This window comes from Acanthopagrus latus, chromosome 2, assembly GCF_904848185.1.
Source record: "Acanthopagrus latus isolate v.2019 chromosome 2, fAcaLat1.1, whole genome shotgun sequence".
Taxonomy (NCBI): domain Eukaryota; kingdom Metazoa; phylum Chordata; class Actinopteri; order Spariformes; family Sparidae; genus Acanthopagrus; species Acanthopagrus latus.
This window is the reverse complement of record NC_051040.1, coordinates 5,358,648-5,371,844: the sequence shown is the minus strand read 5'-3', so window position 1 is coordinate 5,371,844 and position 13,197 is coordinate 5,358,648. Positions and strand designations below refer to the sequence as shown.

At 41.0% G+C, this 13,197-nt stretch overlaps 1 protein-coding gene across 1 annotated transcript; it reads right to left on the bottom strand.

The window, feature by feature from the left end:
• Positions 1-2,338: 2,338 nt before the first annotated feature.
• On the bottom strand, positions 2,339-12,471 carry cep126 (centrosomal protein 126). Its single transcript, XM_037080701.1, has 11 exons — positions 12,332-12,471; positions 11,686-11,805; positions 10,277-10,422; positions 10,065-10,176; positions 9,686-9,857; positions 5,759-7,712; positions 4,339-4,457; positions 3,895-3,964; positions 3,312-3,521; positions 3,130-3,194; positions 2,339-3,039 (listed from the first exon to the last, which is right to left on the bottom strand). The coding sequence occupies exons 1-11, from the start codon at positions 12,367-12,369 to the stop codon at positions 2,956-2,958; spliced, it is 3,090 nt and encodes a 1,029-aa protein (XP_036936596.1). The 5' UTR covers positions 12,370-12,471; the 3' UTR covers positions 2,339-2,955.
• Positions 12,472-13,197: the final 726 nt, after the last annotated feature.

The window sequence follows — 13,197 nt, the reverse complement described above, 5'->3', positions numbered from 1 at the left end:
ATCTCTTCTTCCTGCTGAAGGGACCTCGAGTCTCGCCGGGGTTCGGTTCGATGGTGCGTTATACCAGCAGAGACGATTTCCTGGGCTCCATTTCACAGAATCAATCCGAGGTCACGGAACACAGGGCGGCTATATCCAGTCCTCCCTGTTTGAAACGCTTCGCTCGGGTGTTATTATCGGATATGATGACGCACGGTGTTGCTACAGACAGCTGGGCAGATGGGAGCTGGAGTGCCCCCTGCAGCCTGTGATGGGTACAGGCAGTCTGTGGGTGCACATCATAGTAAACAGGCAAACTTGGTATCCCTCACACACACATACACACACACACGCACACCAGACTTGACTTGAGTAAAAGTCTGAAAGTACCCTATATTAAATGTAATCAAGTATTTACATCCCACTGTCAATAAAATACATTAATTTAAAAATTAACATTGTGCATTATTGTCTCTGATGCTGCATGTAATCTGCAAAACAACTCTTAACCAAATTCATTAAATAGTCGCGTAGCAGAAAATAGAAATATTCAGGTATCTAAAAATTGTCCATAAGCTGCATGTGAATAAATGTGCTTGGTTACATTCCATCACTGGAACAAAGTTATTCTGTGTTAGTATTGAGGGTTTTTAATCAGATTTATGAACATGTTTTATAAATAAATTTGATATCCAGTCATCCCTTATAAGTATGTTATTTCTTTGTATAATCTATATTTTTGCAAGTCTGTAATGTGTAATTTGTTTTCAAAGAGAGTAAAGTTGAAAACAAAAAGGTAAGACTAATTTCAATATTGTCTTCATGTGCAATGTTGTTGAACACAGTTGCAACCTTCCGTCCACAAAGTCGCATCTTTTTTTTCCAAGCATCCGACTAGTTTTTCAGTGTTACAGAAACCGAGCCAGCAGACGAGACGCTCGCTCACGGCATGTTAAATGGACTGTAACAAAACATGACAAAATACTTGTGAGATTGAGCTTCACAACGGACCAGGGCACAAGCTCGGACTTGCAGCGGTGGAAAACGTCTTCCCTTACTCTCAGCACTCTTGCCCTTTCTTGTTGAGTTTCTGGGTGTTGTGCTGGTTAAGGCTTAAATGTCATTAAGCTCACCATTGTATTGTATAATGACTCTGAACATTAACAGTACTAGGCCAAAGGGAACAGATTTCAGAAACTAAACAACCTGCAGCAGAGTGTTCGACGCCAAAGTTTGGTCAACGCTGTGCAGACTGCACAGATGAACTCTATTGTGCATGATTTTACTATTTTATATATCTGTTCATGTGCGTTCAGAGTAAGTTAATCACTAATAAAAGGGTGAAGGGAGTGTAATTAATGGACAGGATGTTTATTTTTTTATTTTTTATTTACTTTTATATTGTTCTAAAATGCAATGAATGAAAAGAAAGGCAGTGTTGAAGCCTGGTTATTTGGTGTTTTTTTTTTTGCTTCTACTCTCCTTTTTTGATTTATTTAGGAACACTTCAATTAACATTGAACCATCCTGATAAAGTGCCAGTGTTTTTCCTCTCTAATGACTTTATGCCCATTGGCTTTGAGGTGACATCAATGTCCCTCCTCAAATAACCACATTCGACATCTTTTGTTCTTTTTACTAGAGAATCTCTTCGCACAAAACTCGTCAAAGGGCTTCTCCTGCTTCAGGCATCATCATGCACTAAACGCTGAGCATATTTTTTTTTCTGAGCATCTCTCTTTGTTCTCAGTTATGGTGTAAGATAACAAGGAGAAGGTGCGTGACTCTACATGGCAGCGAGACAACCACAGTCGCTTCATTGTTTACAGCTCCGAAGAAGAATGTATACATGGATAGAACCAGAAATGTGCAGTTTAACAACAACAACAACAAAAAAAGAAGAAGTTTCATCACTGATGGGAGCCTGACTCTTCAAATGAGTTCGAGCTTCCTCCTCCTCTTGGAGCAAGTCCCGACAGGCTGGCTGAGGGGCAAAACCAGACATGCTGGTGAAGGAGGGGCAACTGAACTCACATCAATAATCCCTGCAGCTTTTTCACTGAGGCAGAGAGAAACATTTCAATAATAAGCTTTTATCTATTATTTAGACACCTGACATCAAATAAATATAGGCTTTAACGTACAGGTGTTATTCTAATTTAGGTGCATTTTAATGAAATCTGACCGTAAGCAAGTTTAGGGTAGAAGCGGTTGCAACAGATGGCTGGAAACCCTCTGGCAGAAGCTCACCTCGTTGAGCCAGTAGGTTGAGTCAACTGCACAAGACTTAATCGTCCTTTCTGCAGCCTTCAAAGAAAGACAAACACACCTTCAACATTGCGACACTTCTCACAATAAACCATTTCCGGTCCTTAGTCCGTTTATTGACTGTTCTACACATCACTGAGGTAATAGTAACGCTGCCAAACACGCTGCACCCAGTCCATTTATCAGTGCATTGACAACAAGCTTTATTCAGTTCCAGCCATATGGTGTCAAAGCCGTAAGACAGTTCGAGTACGACTGCTTCAAAATCAAGCCAACACAGATGTACAGTGCATAACTTCCAGTCAGTTCTGGTCATGTGTCAGCTAATAAGAGGGACCTTTTTTCATTTGTACAACAAAAACAAATCAGTGTAATTTTCATAGGCACTTAAAATATGACTGCTTAACAGTAAGTGGGTCGACAAAAGCAACAAGTGTTTTCTGAGACAACATTTTGTCTGAGCAGATAGCAAAAAAATAAAAAATAAATTCTACTTACTTACATCAAAATTATTTTCTAATTTTGCTGATATGTCTAACGGCCTCTACAGTCCACTGCTACTGATCCCCTAAATCTTAAAGTTACTTTTATGGGCATATTTAGTTTTACAGGAGGTTCGACCCATTTTACAGGGTGATAAAGTGCTCTGTAATATAGTACAGATAGGGATAATGCACTGATGGGAGAGAAGACCACACATGCTGTGAGTCAGAATTTCTTCTGATATCGAGAGCGGTTGTTAGCTGAGGATGCACGGTGCTTGTGATGGTTTCCGACTTTGGCTTCCCTTGTCTGAAAAAAAAAGGGGAAGAAGGTATGTAATAAAAGATGTGGAACAGTACGCGATCAATGATGTTTTCTCTCTTAGAAATTCATACTTACAGAGGGTCCATCAATAAGTACGAGGCCCCGCGTGCCAGTACTGGCCCCCACATGTTCCCTTACACCTACAAACAGTAACAGGTAGGAGAAGTTGTACTGCACTGAAATGACAACGTATTAGTACTTTTCTGTGATACGCAGGATCTAGTTAAATGTTTCTGCAGTGTTTACAAAGTCCTCACAGAACAGCTGGTGGTTGAGTCGGTCCAGAGAGAGGAGGATTTTCTGCTCTTCCAATGAAATGGTGGTGAGTCCCTGCTGTTGGCTCCGCTGCTGCACCGTTCCAGGCCTCTGTGTTTGGGCCGTTTCCATGGCAGCCACAGTACCCCTTTCTTCCAGTCGGCCTTCAGCATGTTCTTCAGCCAGGTGTAACCGGGCCGCACTTTCCAAACCTGAGAGCAGAGGCGAATTTCACATCAAAGGCATGCATTCGCACCTGTTTCTACTTTACTTTTGTTGTTTTTATGGATTTTTAGGAGTAAAATACAGCTGTGCTGCTGTCTTTCTAAAATTCTGATGTCCGCTGTACTGCACAAATGATTGAGAATCGTCCTAGCTTAGAATAATTACTCCCAGATTACTTCTATAAGCTGTTGGATACTTCAGATTCTTTTTGGTTATATATAAAACATTACACACTTTGGGGAGAAATCTCATGAAATGCAGAACTTGACAGAAGACAGATATTTTAGTAATACTGCTGTTTATAGAAATTAAAAGTTATTTTCCACTCTCCATTAAAGACAGACACATTGAACACAATACCTTCATCTGTAAAGGCCATGTCGTAAGTGCCGGAAAACTGGCTGACTGGCTCTGTGGTCTGTTTTGTTGGCTGCATAGGACAAAATAAACACGCGTTAAGACAGTTAAGACTTGGATTAACCTTAAATGAAATTTATGCAACCTGCACTACTCAGAGAATCACAGGTGATTGGCATAATAAGCATAGTAACTGGTAGAGCAAGTTGTCAACAAAAACATCATGCATCAACGTTTATTTTTTGTAAAACACTGACAGCTCAGGTCCTTCCAGTAAGTCTTGTCTTGACAGGCATAAATCGTGTTGTCTAGTCAGTTTTACCAACACTAAGGACAGCCTGAAAGGGACTACAAAACTGATTCAACAAGTTCAAACACACACCCATTTACTGATCTTCAGTAATTATTCTCACTCTTCCTCCCCACAGGGCATCTGCATGCATGTACCTGAGAGGTCTGAGGAAGCCTTCTGTTCCCTGAGCCAGGAAGCTGTCTGCTCTGCTCCACGCAGGACTTCCTCACAACCCGCCCACTCTCCAGGGCCTGTCTTCTCAGCTTGGTTTTCGCTGAAAGAAGATGCATTTACTTAAATTGTTAAATTAACATAAAAACATAACAACATTCAACAAATGATAAGGTCAGCTGGGATGTGGTGAGCCCAGGCCCCTGTGGTCCTCTAAAGAGGATATGATAAAATGGTTTTCATCTTTAACCTGCAATACAGACGACTGAAGATCATAGCAGGTTATGTTCAGATTGTGAATAAGAACTGGAGGTGCGCAGCATTTTTCCAAAGTGTTAGAGAATAAATGGAGCAGAAAAAAACACATTTAAAGACAGACTGTGAGATCGAGAAAGCAGACTTGAATGCCGAGAAAACAACATAATAAGTTTGTGGCCTGAAGTGAAATATGAAAGAAAAGACACCACTTTATAACACTGTGCTCTAATTGTTGGTGTATTTCTCCTTTTTGTTAGGGCTTTTACGTTTCTCGCAGAAGGTGACATTGTAAGCAAAATGCTGTAGGCCATTTTGTCTACATTGTGCAGCTCAAGACGGATCTGTTCAGCTTTGCTATTTCAAACTGTAGTGTGTGAATGTATGTAAAAGCTCTAATGAAGTAATTACATCAAAGGTACATTCCTAGTAGTATTCATTGTTGCAGTGGAAAATGTGGTTTAGATCCAAGGTTTGATCTCACCCGTAAAAGGGGTAAGAAAGGATAAATGCACTCCTGTGACTGCTTTGAACCGATGATGGCAGCATGGGAAAGACGAGGCCAGACAGACAACAAACAACATTGCGAGGCAGAAAGTTTTCAGGGTCAACTAGGTCCTCTTTTCCAGGTATTACTCGATTCTCAGGAAATCAAGACTTCACTGACTATTCAGTATCAAAACAAAAGATGATGTAAACAGAGCAGTCAGTTATTATATGAATCACTTTCAATAAATGAGTAATACAGAAGCAGAGATAAACACTAAGCACCAGAGAAAACATGGCGTATTGATGCAATTTATGAAAATCAGCCTTCCAGTGAAAAAGGATCTCTTGGGAATCTTACAAGTTGGCAGTGGACTGCAAATTGGCAGTCACACAAGCATCATGCAGCTCATTCACTGCATTTTCCCTTCAATGCGATTATACGTTAGGACAGCTACAGATAAAAGGCCAGATTCGAAGGCTCACTGGGACTGTAAAAAGGATAAAGCATTAAAAGGGATCAGAATAGGGCACTGTAGCTAGTACTCAGATTGTTAACTTGAAATGTATCGTTTGATAGCTAATGATTAGAAACAAATAAGCTCTGCACACACAAAGCAAGCCACAGCTGTGTGAGAGGCAGTCAGCCAAAATATACATTACCATCCTTGGTGGCTAAAGCAGTGCGGACACCGCTCCAGAGCTGTGAGATCTCCTCATCTGTGGGAGTGCAATGCAAACGGAGGCCTTTTTCATTGTACATCGTCCCTCTTCTTCTACTGCTGCCCTGAGTTTCCTGATGACTTGAGCTGGGCGTGCCCTTTGTGTTGCCCTCCGAGACGGGGCAGGTATACGAGGGTGGAAGTGGTGTGTACATAACAGTACTATCTGTTCTCATTACATGATGTGTGTAAGGTGAGAAAAAGCCTTCGGAGTTGTCCTTGTGCAGGGCCTGCTCTACAGCCACAGCTTGTTTACAGTTGTTACTTGCATGATCCACGCCATATGGAGTCTTAGTGACGTATGGTGTCTTTTCTTCCACATATTCCATCCTAGGAGGTGGGCGGGGCACCATGATCTTCCCTTGGGTTTTGGCAATCTGACTCACCTCGGTGGCAGATTGAGGTCGTATGACAGTGCCCTTTCTAGTCCGTGAGGAAACAGGACCCGCCACAGCTCTGGCAGAGCGCTCTCTCCGAGGGACCTTGGGGCCACCAGTGGCGATGCTGCTCCACGGCACCTTGACCTCGTCTGTTCTTTCCTGGGCCAAGCTGACTTGAACCACAACATCTGCCCACGCTTGCTTTGTAAAGTGATAACCAGTGGAGGCTGGAGAGGTCACGCTGGGTCCAGACTTGGAAGCCCCTGAGACTGTAGTGAGACTTAGCTGGTGGTCGTCTGAGTTGTTACTTGACTGATTAAGATTGGACTTGCTTTTCATCTTTTTCATTATGCCCTGTTTTTTGTCCTCTTGTACCTCATCAAACCAACGCAGCTTCTTTTTGACCAAGTCTTTGCCCTCCACATCCTTAGTTTTTGCCCTGGTCAATTCAACACTATCTCTGATCGCTAAAGCTACTTGTTTCGCAAAAATCAGATGTCCTGAGCCATACACACATGTGGTATCTCCTGACATGTATTTGGGTTGCTTTTTAAGGATTCCTTTAATGAATCTGACTTCACATACTGAATGAGGTGTCCCCACTGAAACAGGTAATTTTTGTACTTCCTCCTCAGGATGTTTAAGGCACTTACGAGTGTCTGATTGAATGTTAGACAAGCATGTGTGCTGCAGCAATGCTGTGTCAGATTTTGGCTCTGAGTTTGAAACTTTATTGAGGTTGTTTATGGAAACACTAGGGTCTTTCTGGGACGACAGATAGTGGATTTCTTTTCCTGTTTGCTGAAGAGGTCCTTCTTTTGAGGCATTATCTGTTGCACTATCGTTCAGGAAAATATTTGGCTTTGGGGGAGCCCTTAACAAAATGTCTTTGCTATTGCCATTTTTGGCAGGCAAAAGGATCTCTGTAGCTGATGGATGTTTTAATTGTCTGTCATCAGTGACCCTCTGCTGCCTGAGATCCAACAGAGTCTCTTGCTTAGGACACGAAGACTGAAGAGCTGTGTTGCTGGACGCAGTTCCACTTGTAACGACGATGTTGTTGTTGGGGCTGTGCTGTGAGGAGTTCACCTCAAAGTGATCTGGGTCCGTACTTAGAATTTCACAAAGAGTGAATAAGTTGCAGTTGTGCAGAGCAGGCTGGGCCTCAGTTTTAGGCGTTTGCTCAACAGACGTAAACCCCCAAGAAGCCTCAGTAGTGTGGATCTTAATGTTTTGCACTTCAGAGTCCTCTTGTGTTTTCATCTTAGTTTCATGCAGTTTTCTTGACTGGGGTAAGTTATCACTGAGGAGCATCATCGTTGAGAAAGAAGTTATGTCTGATGTTGGACACAAATCATTTTGCTTTCTCAGGTCTGGATGGGGCTTCTCTGAATCAAGGAGGAACGATGAAAAGGAATACTGGTGATGTTTTGTACTGTGGTAGGAGTCCTCATTCTCCAAACTGTCCTTACTGGAAAGGCTTTCAGAATGACAGCAGTCAGACAGCTGGCTGTCCTGAAAAATGGGAGAACGAAAGGGATGAGTAAAAACTGATAATATGATAATAATATATAGATTTCCACAGCAGTGATCTCTCTTAAAATCAACTTTCAAGGGTAAGATTACATATTACATATCAAATGTTTTATGGTCATTTTAAACTAGCTGTCTGATTCAAAGGTGCAATTCATACAAGAGTTTGTTAACAAAGCTGAGATAGCACGGCAGAGACGAGAGAACAGCTTCACTGCAAAATAAAGTGACACCCTGCAAGTTGACAGTGAATATGTGAAGAAAGTGTGTTGTGAATATCCTCTTCTTAGCTGATGGTATGGCACTGGATCAGTATGTGTAATATGCACAGGCCAGGTATGACAGGGACATGAAAGCAACACACCAAAAAATGGAAAATGGATATTTCACCTTTCTCTCATTCAAATCCCACATTAAACGCTTCCCTGAGGCAAAAATTATTCAAAGGAAAATCAAGATTTCTGTTCCAAAATAAAATTAAAAATAACATTTACATATTAAACAGTACACACACTAATTTCACCAGAGGGTGCTAAAGTTTGTGGCAGGCAGGTGGGGACTTCCTGGTGCAGGAAACAGCTAATGTCACACCACTGCCCTCTAGGGGTTCATTTGTGTAGGATGAGATGGACAAACAGGTATTTGAACTGCCTGATATCCTGATGACAATGTGACATAGTGTAAGCTAGTTATACAAATATGTTCAGTGTTCACACACCACGTAAGAGGTATTCATTTCTGAACCTCAGTTTTAATCTTAACCCTCCTGTTGTCTTCGGGTCAAAAAGACCCTAAACTGTGTTTAACAGCAGAGAAGACACCTTAAATGTTGTTTTTTCAACTTGAAATATTTGGACTTTTCCTAAAGTGACACCAACATTAGCCAAAGGGAAGTTACAGATAACAAAAAACACAGACAAACACATACAGACACGCGCGCGCACACACACACACACACACACACACACACACACACACAGTGCTGATTGATCTAAAACTAAAACTTTCTTGTGCAGGTCTACCGTCACCATTCCACAACCCTGTACACAACTTTCAGAGATCAGAGTTGAAACAATTCCAGACACGACCATCAAGGCCCTGTTTACTGACACTTGTCAGTGTAAACATGCTGCGGATGAGAGAACCCTCAGTTCTCTCAGAGAGCATCAGACAGAGACTAGCTGTTGAACAAAGTGCAACATTTAGTGGTTAAAGAGCCAAATATGATGATAATGTTGCTCCATAACAGAAAGACATGCAATAGGTGACGATGTGTCTGCTGCCCCCAAGTGGTCCATAAAGTTAGTTAGTGCAGGTTGTGTGAGCCAACTATACGTACACAAACAGAACCAGATAACATATTGAAACCTTTTCAATTAACTTTTCAAAATAGGCAATTAAACATAAATTATCAATTTCTGGTTTGTTGGTTAGAGTGAAAGTGAAACTTCTGACAGTGTCTACATGCTGCTCACAGACTGATATGGCTGGCTGAACAAGTTGCCTAATACTGAATCCCAGAAAGTCTCAGCATGAGATTTCATTTCAGCCACTTCTTTGTACAGGGACCATTTCTTCTCTTCAATGAGCTTCAAGCACACTCTGCTCTCATCCTCAACAACGTCTGTACAGTTTCTAAACTTCAGTCAAAAGGTATCTACCAAGTATAAGCAAGTGCCTAAAATCATCAATAATACAGACTGAAGTGCAGTTTGGTTTTTGAGCAGGTCATAGCAAAGTGGCCACTCTGCTGACCTACCAGTATTAATGCAGTGTTTGTATTTGTGTGAGAAACAAAACAGCATCCTACAACACGAGTCACCCCTGTACAATAAAGAGGAGAGATTAAGTCACATAATACCAATACATTAAAAATGAGTATAAGTAATCAAGGGAGAAAATCTTTCTGCAATACATTTTGTATCCTGGACATTCGAGTGCAATAACCCACTTACCTGTGGACTGTGATCCTGTTGCTTTTCTTGTGCCTTTTCAGTTTGTTGACTGTTCCTGAAGCAAGTCATGCTCTGCTCCTGAAGCAGTTTAGTGTAGGCCTCCACAGCAGAGAGTGCTTGGCGGTGGGAGGATTTAGAAACTGTGGGAGGCTTGGGAGACGGAGTGCAGCTTCTATAGAAGAAACATAAATACAATGTATGACTTATCCAGCCATTCACAAGACTAAAGGCTATGAGAAATACATACATTTCTAAAAAAACAAAAATAGTACCAACATTTGAGTATAAATACAAGGGTTTTTTTTGTCTCATCAGAAGTGACTGGGCTATCATTAGCATGTAGGACACATGAGATATAATCATTAACCAAACTTTTTACCTGTTAACGCTGGAGTTGCTGGACAAGAACGAGGACTGCCCGCTGTGTGAACTGAGCGTGCTTTGAATTTGATTGAGTGCGTCTTCGATATTTGGGTTATTTCTCCTAAAAGCTGAAACAACATACGTGACATATAAACAAGGTTACGTGCGTCAAGTTTGTAGTGTTTTATTTCATGCGCTTAGGAGCATTATGTAAGATACATCACTGACATTGTCTGTATCTCTGAGAAGGAGGTAGATGGGCTCTTTGGAAGCGCTCAGTTGCATCCTGTACGCGCTGTCTGCGTTGTTGCAGGATATTCTGCCGCAGCCGCTGCTCCTGCACATCCCGCTGCTTCTGTCTTTCCTCCAGAGCCCTGAGGAAGAGCAGAGCATGAACCTGAGGGACATTTTAACTGATTAAATGCAGACTGACCACGTTTTAGGTAAAGAAACCTGAGTCCATTCCACAAGATATGTTTTCAGCATATTCATTAATAAATTAAAAGCTACCAGAGCGCTTCACAGAGGAAGCCAAAGATAACATCGGCCGGGTCAATCAAGGTCAGCTTGAATGTTTTATTGATAGGTTAAAATGGAATTGTAATCAATGTCAACACAAGCAGAGTACATCTTTAAACAGTGTTGAGAGCTAGAACAAAAACTACAATAAGCATTTAGTTAACACACACTGTACTACTTAAAATAAAATCTTTATCATCTTGAATTTATTACCTAATATATTTAATCTTGTGCATCTTTTGGAGCTGTAAAGATTGGAACTCCACAGTTTTAGTATGGAATTAAATTTGAGACTTTACGACAAGCTCGATCATGCAACATGAGGAAGTGTTAAATTAGGCCCAGTTATTTTCATAATCAGTTATTCTACCAAATATTTTCATGTTCAATGGATTTGTTGTTCAGACTATGAAAAAAGTATCCCACAGACTCTTCATTTGCTATCATAAATGACAAAGAGTAGAAAAGCCTAAAATATTCACTTTAAAAGTGAAATATATCTAAAAAAGTACAACAGCAATAGTTTACTCAGACAGTTTTATGGTTACCAGCATCAGATGTATACAATTATCTACTGCATTTAATATTGAATACATGTTTGTGACATTTATTTCAAAGGTAAAGTTAAACAAGTTATATTTCATATATTGTTAAAGGGATAGCTAATCCACCTCCTTTAATTTAAGCTTCCTTTAAAAGCACAAACATAATGATCAGCTGCCTCTGTAAATCCAAAATCTGTCTCATTTAGAAGGATATTAATATCAATTGCCTATTCTGATGTGAACTTTCCAGCTTTAGGAGTCAGACAGGTGAAGCCTCAGTCATGGCTCTGACCCACAGTTACCTTACGGGGCAACAGATCTATTTCAAGGACTCTAAAATCCTTTCAGCACCATGAATGCCTCAAAGGTGCTAAGCCGAGGACAGGACCATAAGCCGTCTGTCTGGGAGGTGCACACTGTACACCAGTAAGCTTCCAGGGGAAAAAAAAATGGAAGATGCTGCTTTGAGTTTACAAAGAACTGGCAGGTTTAAGTGGCATACTGAACTGAGAGGACACATCCAATCAGTGCTAAACCCTAAACATTAAAGCAGAATTAGACAGTAAAACGTACTTCCTCCGTCGGTTGGTTTCCACAGAAAACTTGCGAGCACGGGCTCTGCATAGCTTCTGTTCTTCGACCAACAGTTGTCTCTCATTTTCGAGGCCTCCATCAGCTCCCAACCTTGAATTTCTGTGAATGAGCAACTAAGGAAAGCAGCTTTATGGGAATGTACAGATACATGTCACCGCACTGTAACCTTTGACTTGTATGACACAATGTCTTGATGGTGATATTGTGACAATATTGCAGGGCTGACAATTGGTACTTTCACGATATATAACAACAGTGAGATTATTAATAAATACATCATCTGGCAAATTATAAATAAGTATCTGCTGTCAATAAGTCTCAAATAGCAGGACTGGAAGACTTGTTTACAAAATTACAATAAATCTATCTTATTATGTAGATATGCATAGCCAAATGGGTAAAGGCAATTGGAAAATATGACCTATTCTCATGATGCAATATCAATATATCGCCCATCCATACTTTGACTTGAGTAAATAATTTGATTAAAGTTGTTTTTATGGGGTACAAGTCCTGCCAATAGTGATACACAGTGTCAATAGTGACATGAGCAGCTCCTCTACATGTTCTTAAGCATTTCTATAATAACCCTACAGACACAGACAACTAAACGTTGACAGGATACGAATGGTAGAAGAAGGTGTCTTGAGGAACTTGCATCATCCGAGGCAGCTGCTTCCTCGCTGACACCGGGCAGACATGCAGGTTAGCAGAGCTGCTAACGTTAGCCGCTAACTTGGCTCGTCAGGTCCTGTTTAGCTAACGTTCAAAACTCAGTCAACCATTTTCAGGGCGAAGAAGAAGAAGAAGTTGCAAAGGAAATACTCGAATACACATCGCGGCGACTTCTCCTTTGAGAATGACGGGCTCCTCGGTCGTTTGGTGAAAGTGAGGAATAACCGAGCTGAGCTGTCACTTTCCTCGCTCTTTCACCCGAGTCTGTCTTGTGTGTACGGTCCCTCCGCGTTAGCAACCGAGGACGCAGTTCCTTGACAACGGGGACTTGTGATGGTCGTACCCGACACGTCCAGCAGAGGGCGCGGGGCTCAACACATGCAAGCGGCCTTCAGGTACACCTGGAAGTGTCGTAATAATGATAAACAACAGAATATAGATTGAAACAAGGAGCTGAAAACAACAACAGCAACAACACAATCCAACAGAAATAGAAGGGTTAGTTAAGGTAGAAAGTAGTAGTAGGAATAATGTATATTCAATTAAATGTGTCATATAGTTTTAAGTTTACGGTTAATTATAATCAACAAAGCTGGTTTAAAGTTACGTTGACTGACATTAAATGAGTGCACGTCTGTTTCTGCGCTCTTACGTGTAAAGCGGCATATAAAGAAAAATACAGATTTATAAGATAAGATACGGCAAAATAAAACAAGATACAACTTTGTTAATCAGTAAGAGAATCCATATTTCACATGCTCAAAATGACATAAACACACGAACATTAAACAGCAAGAATAATCATATAAAAGCAAT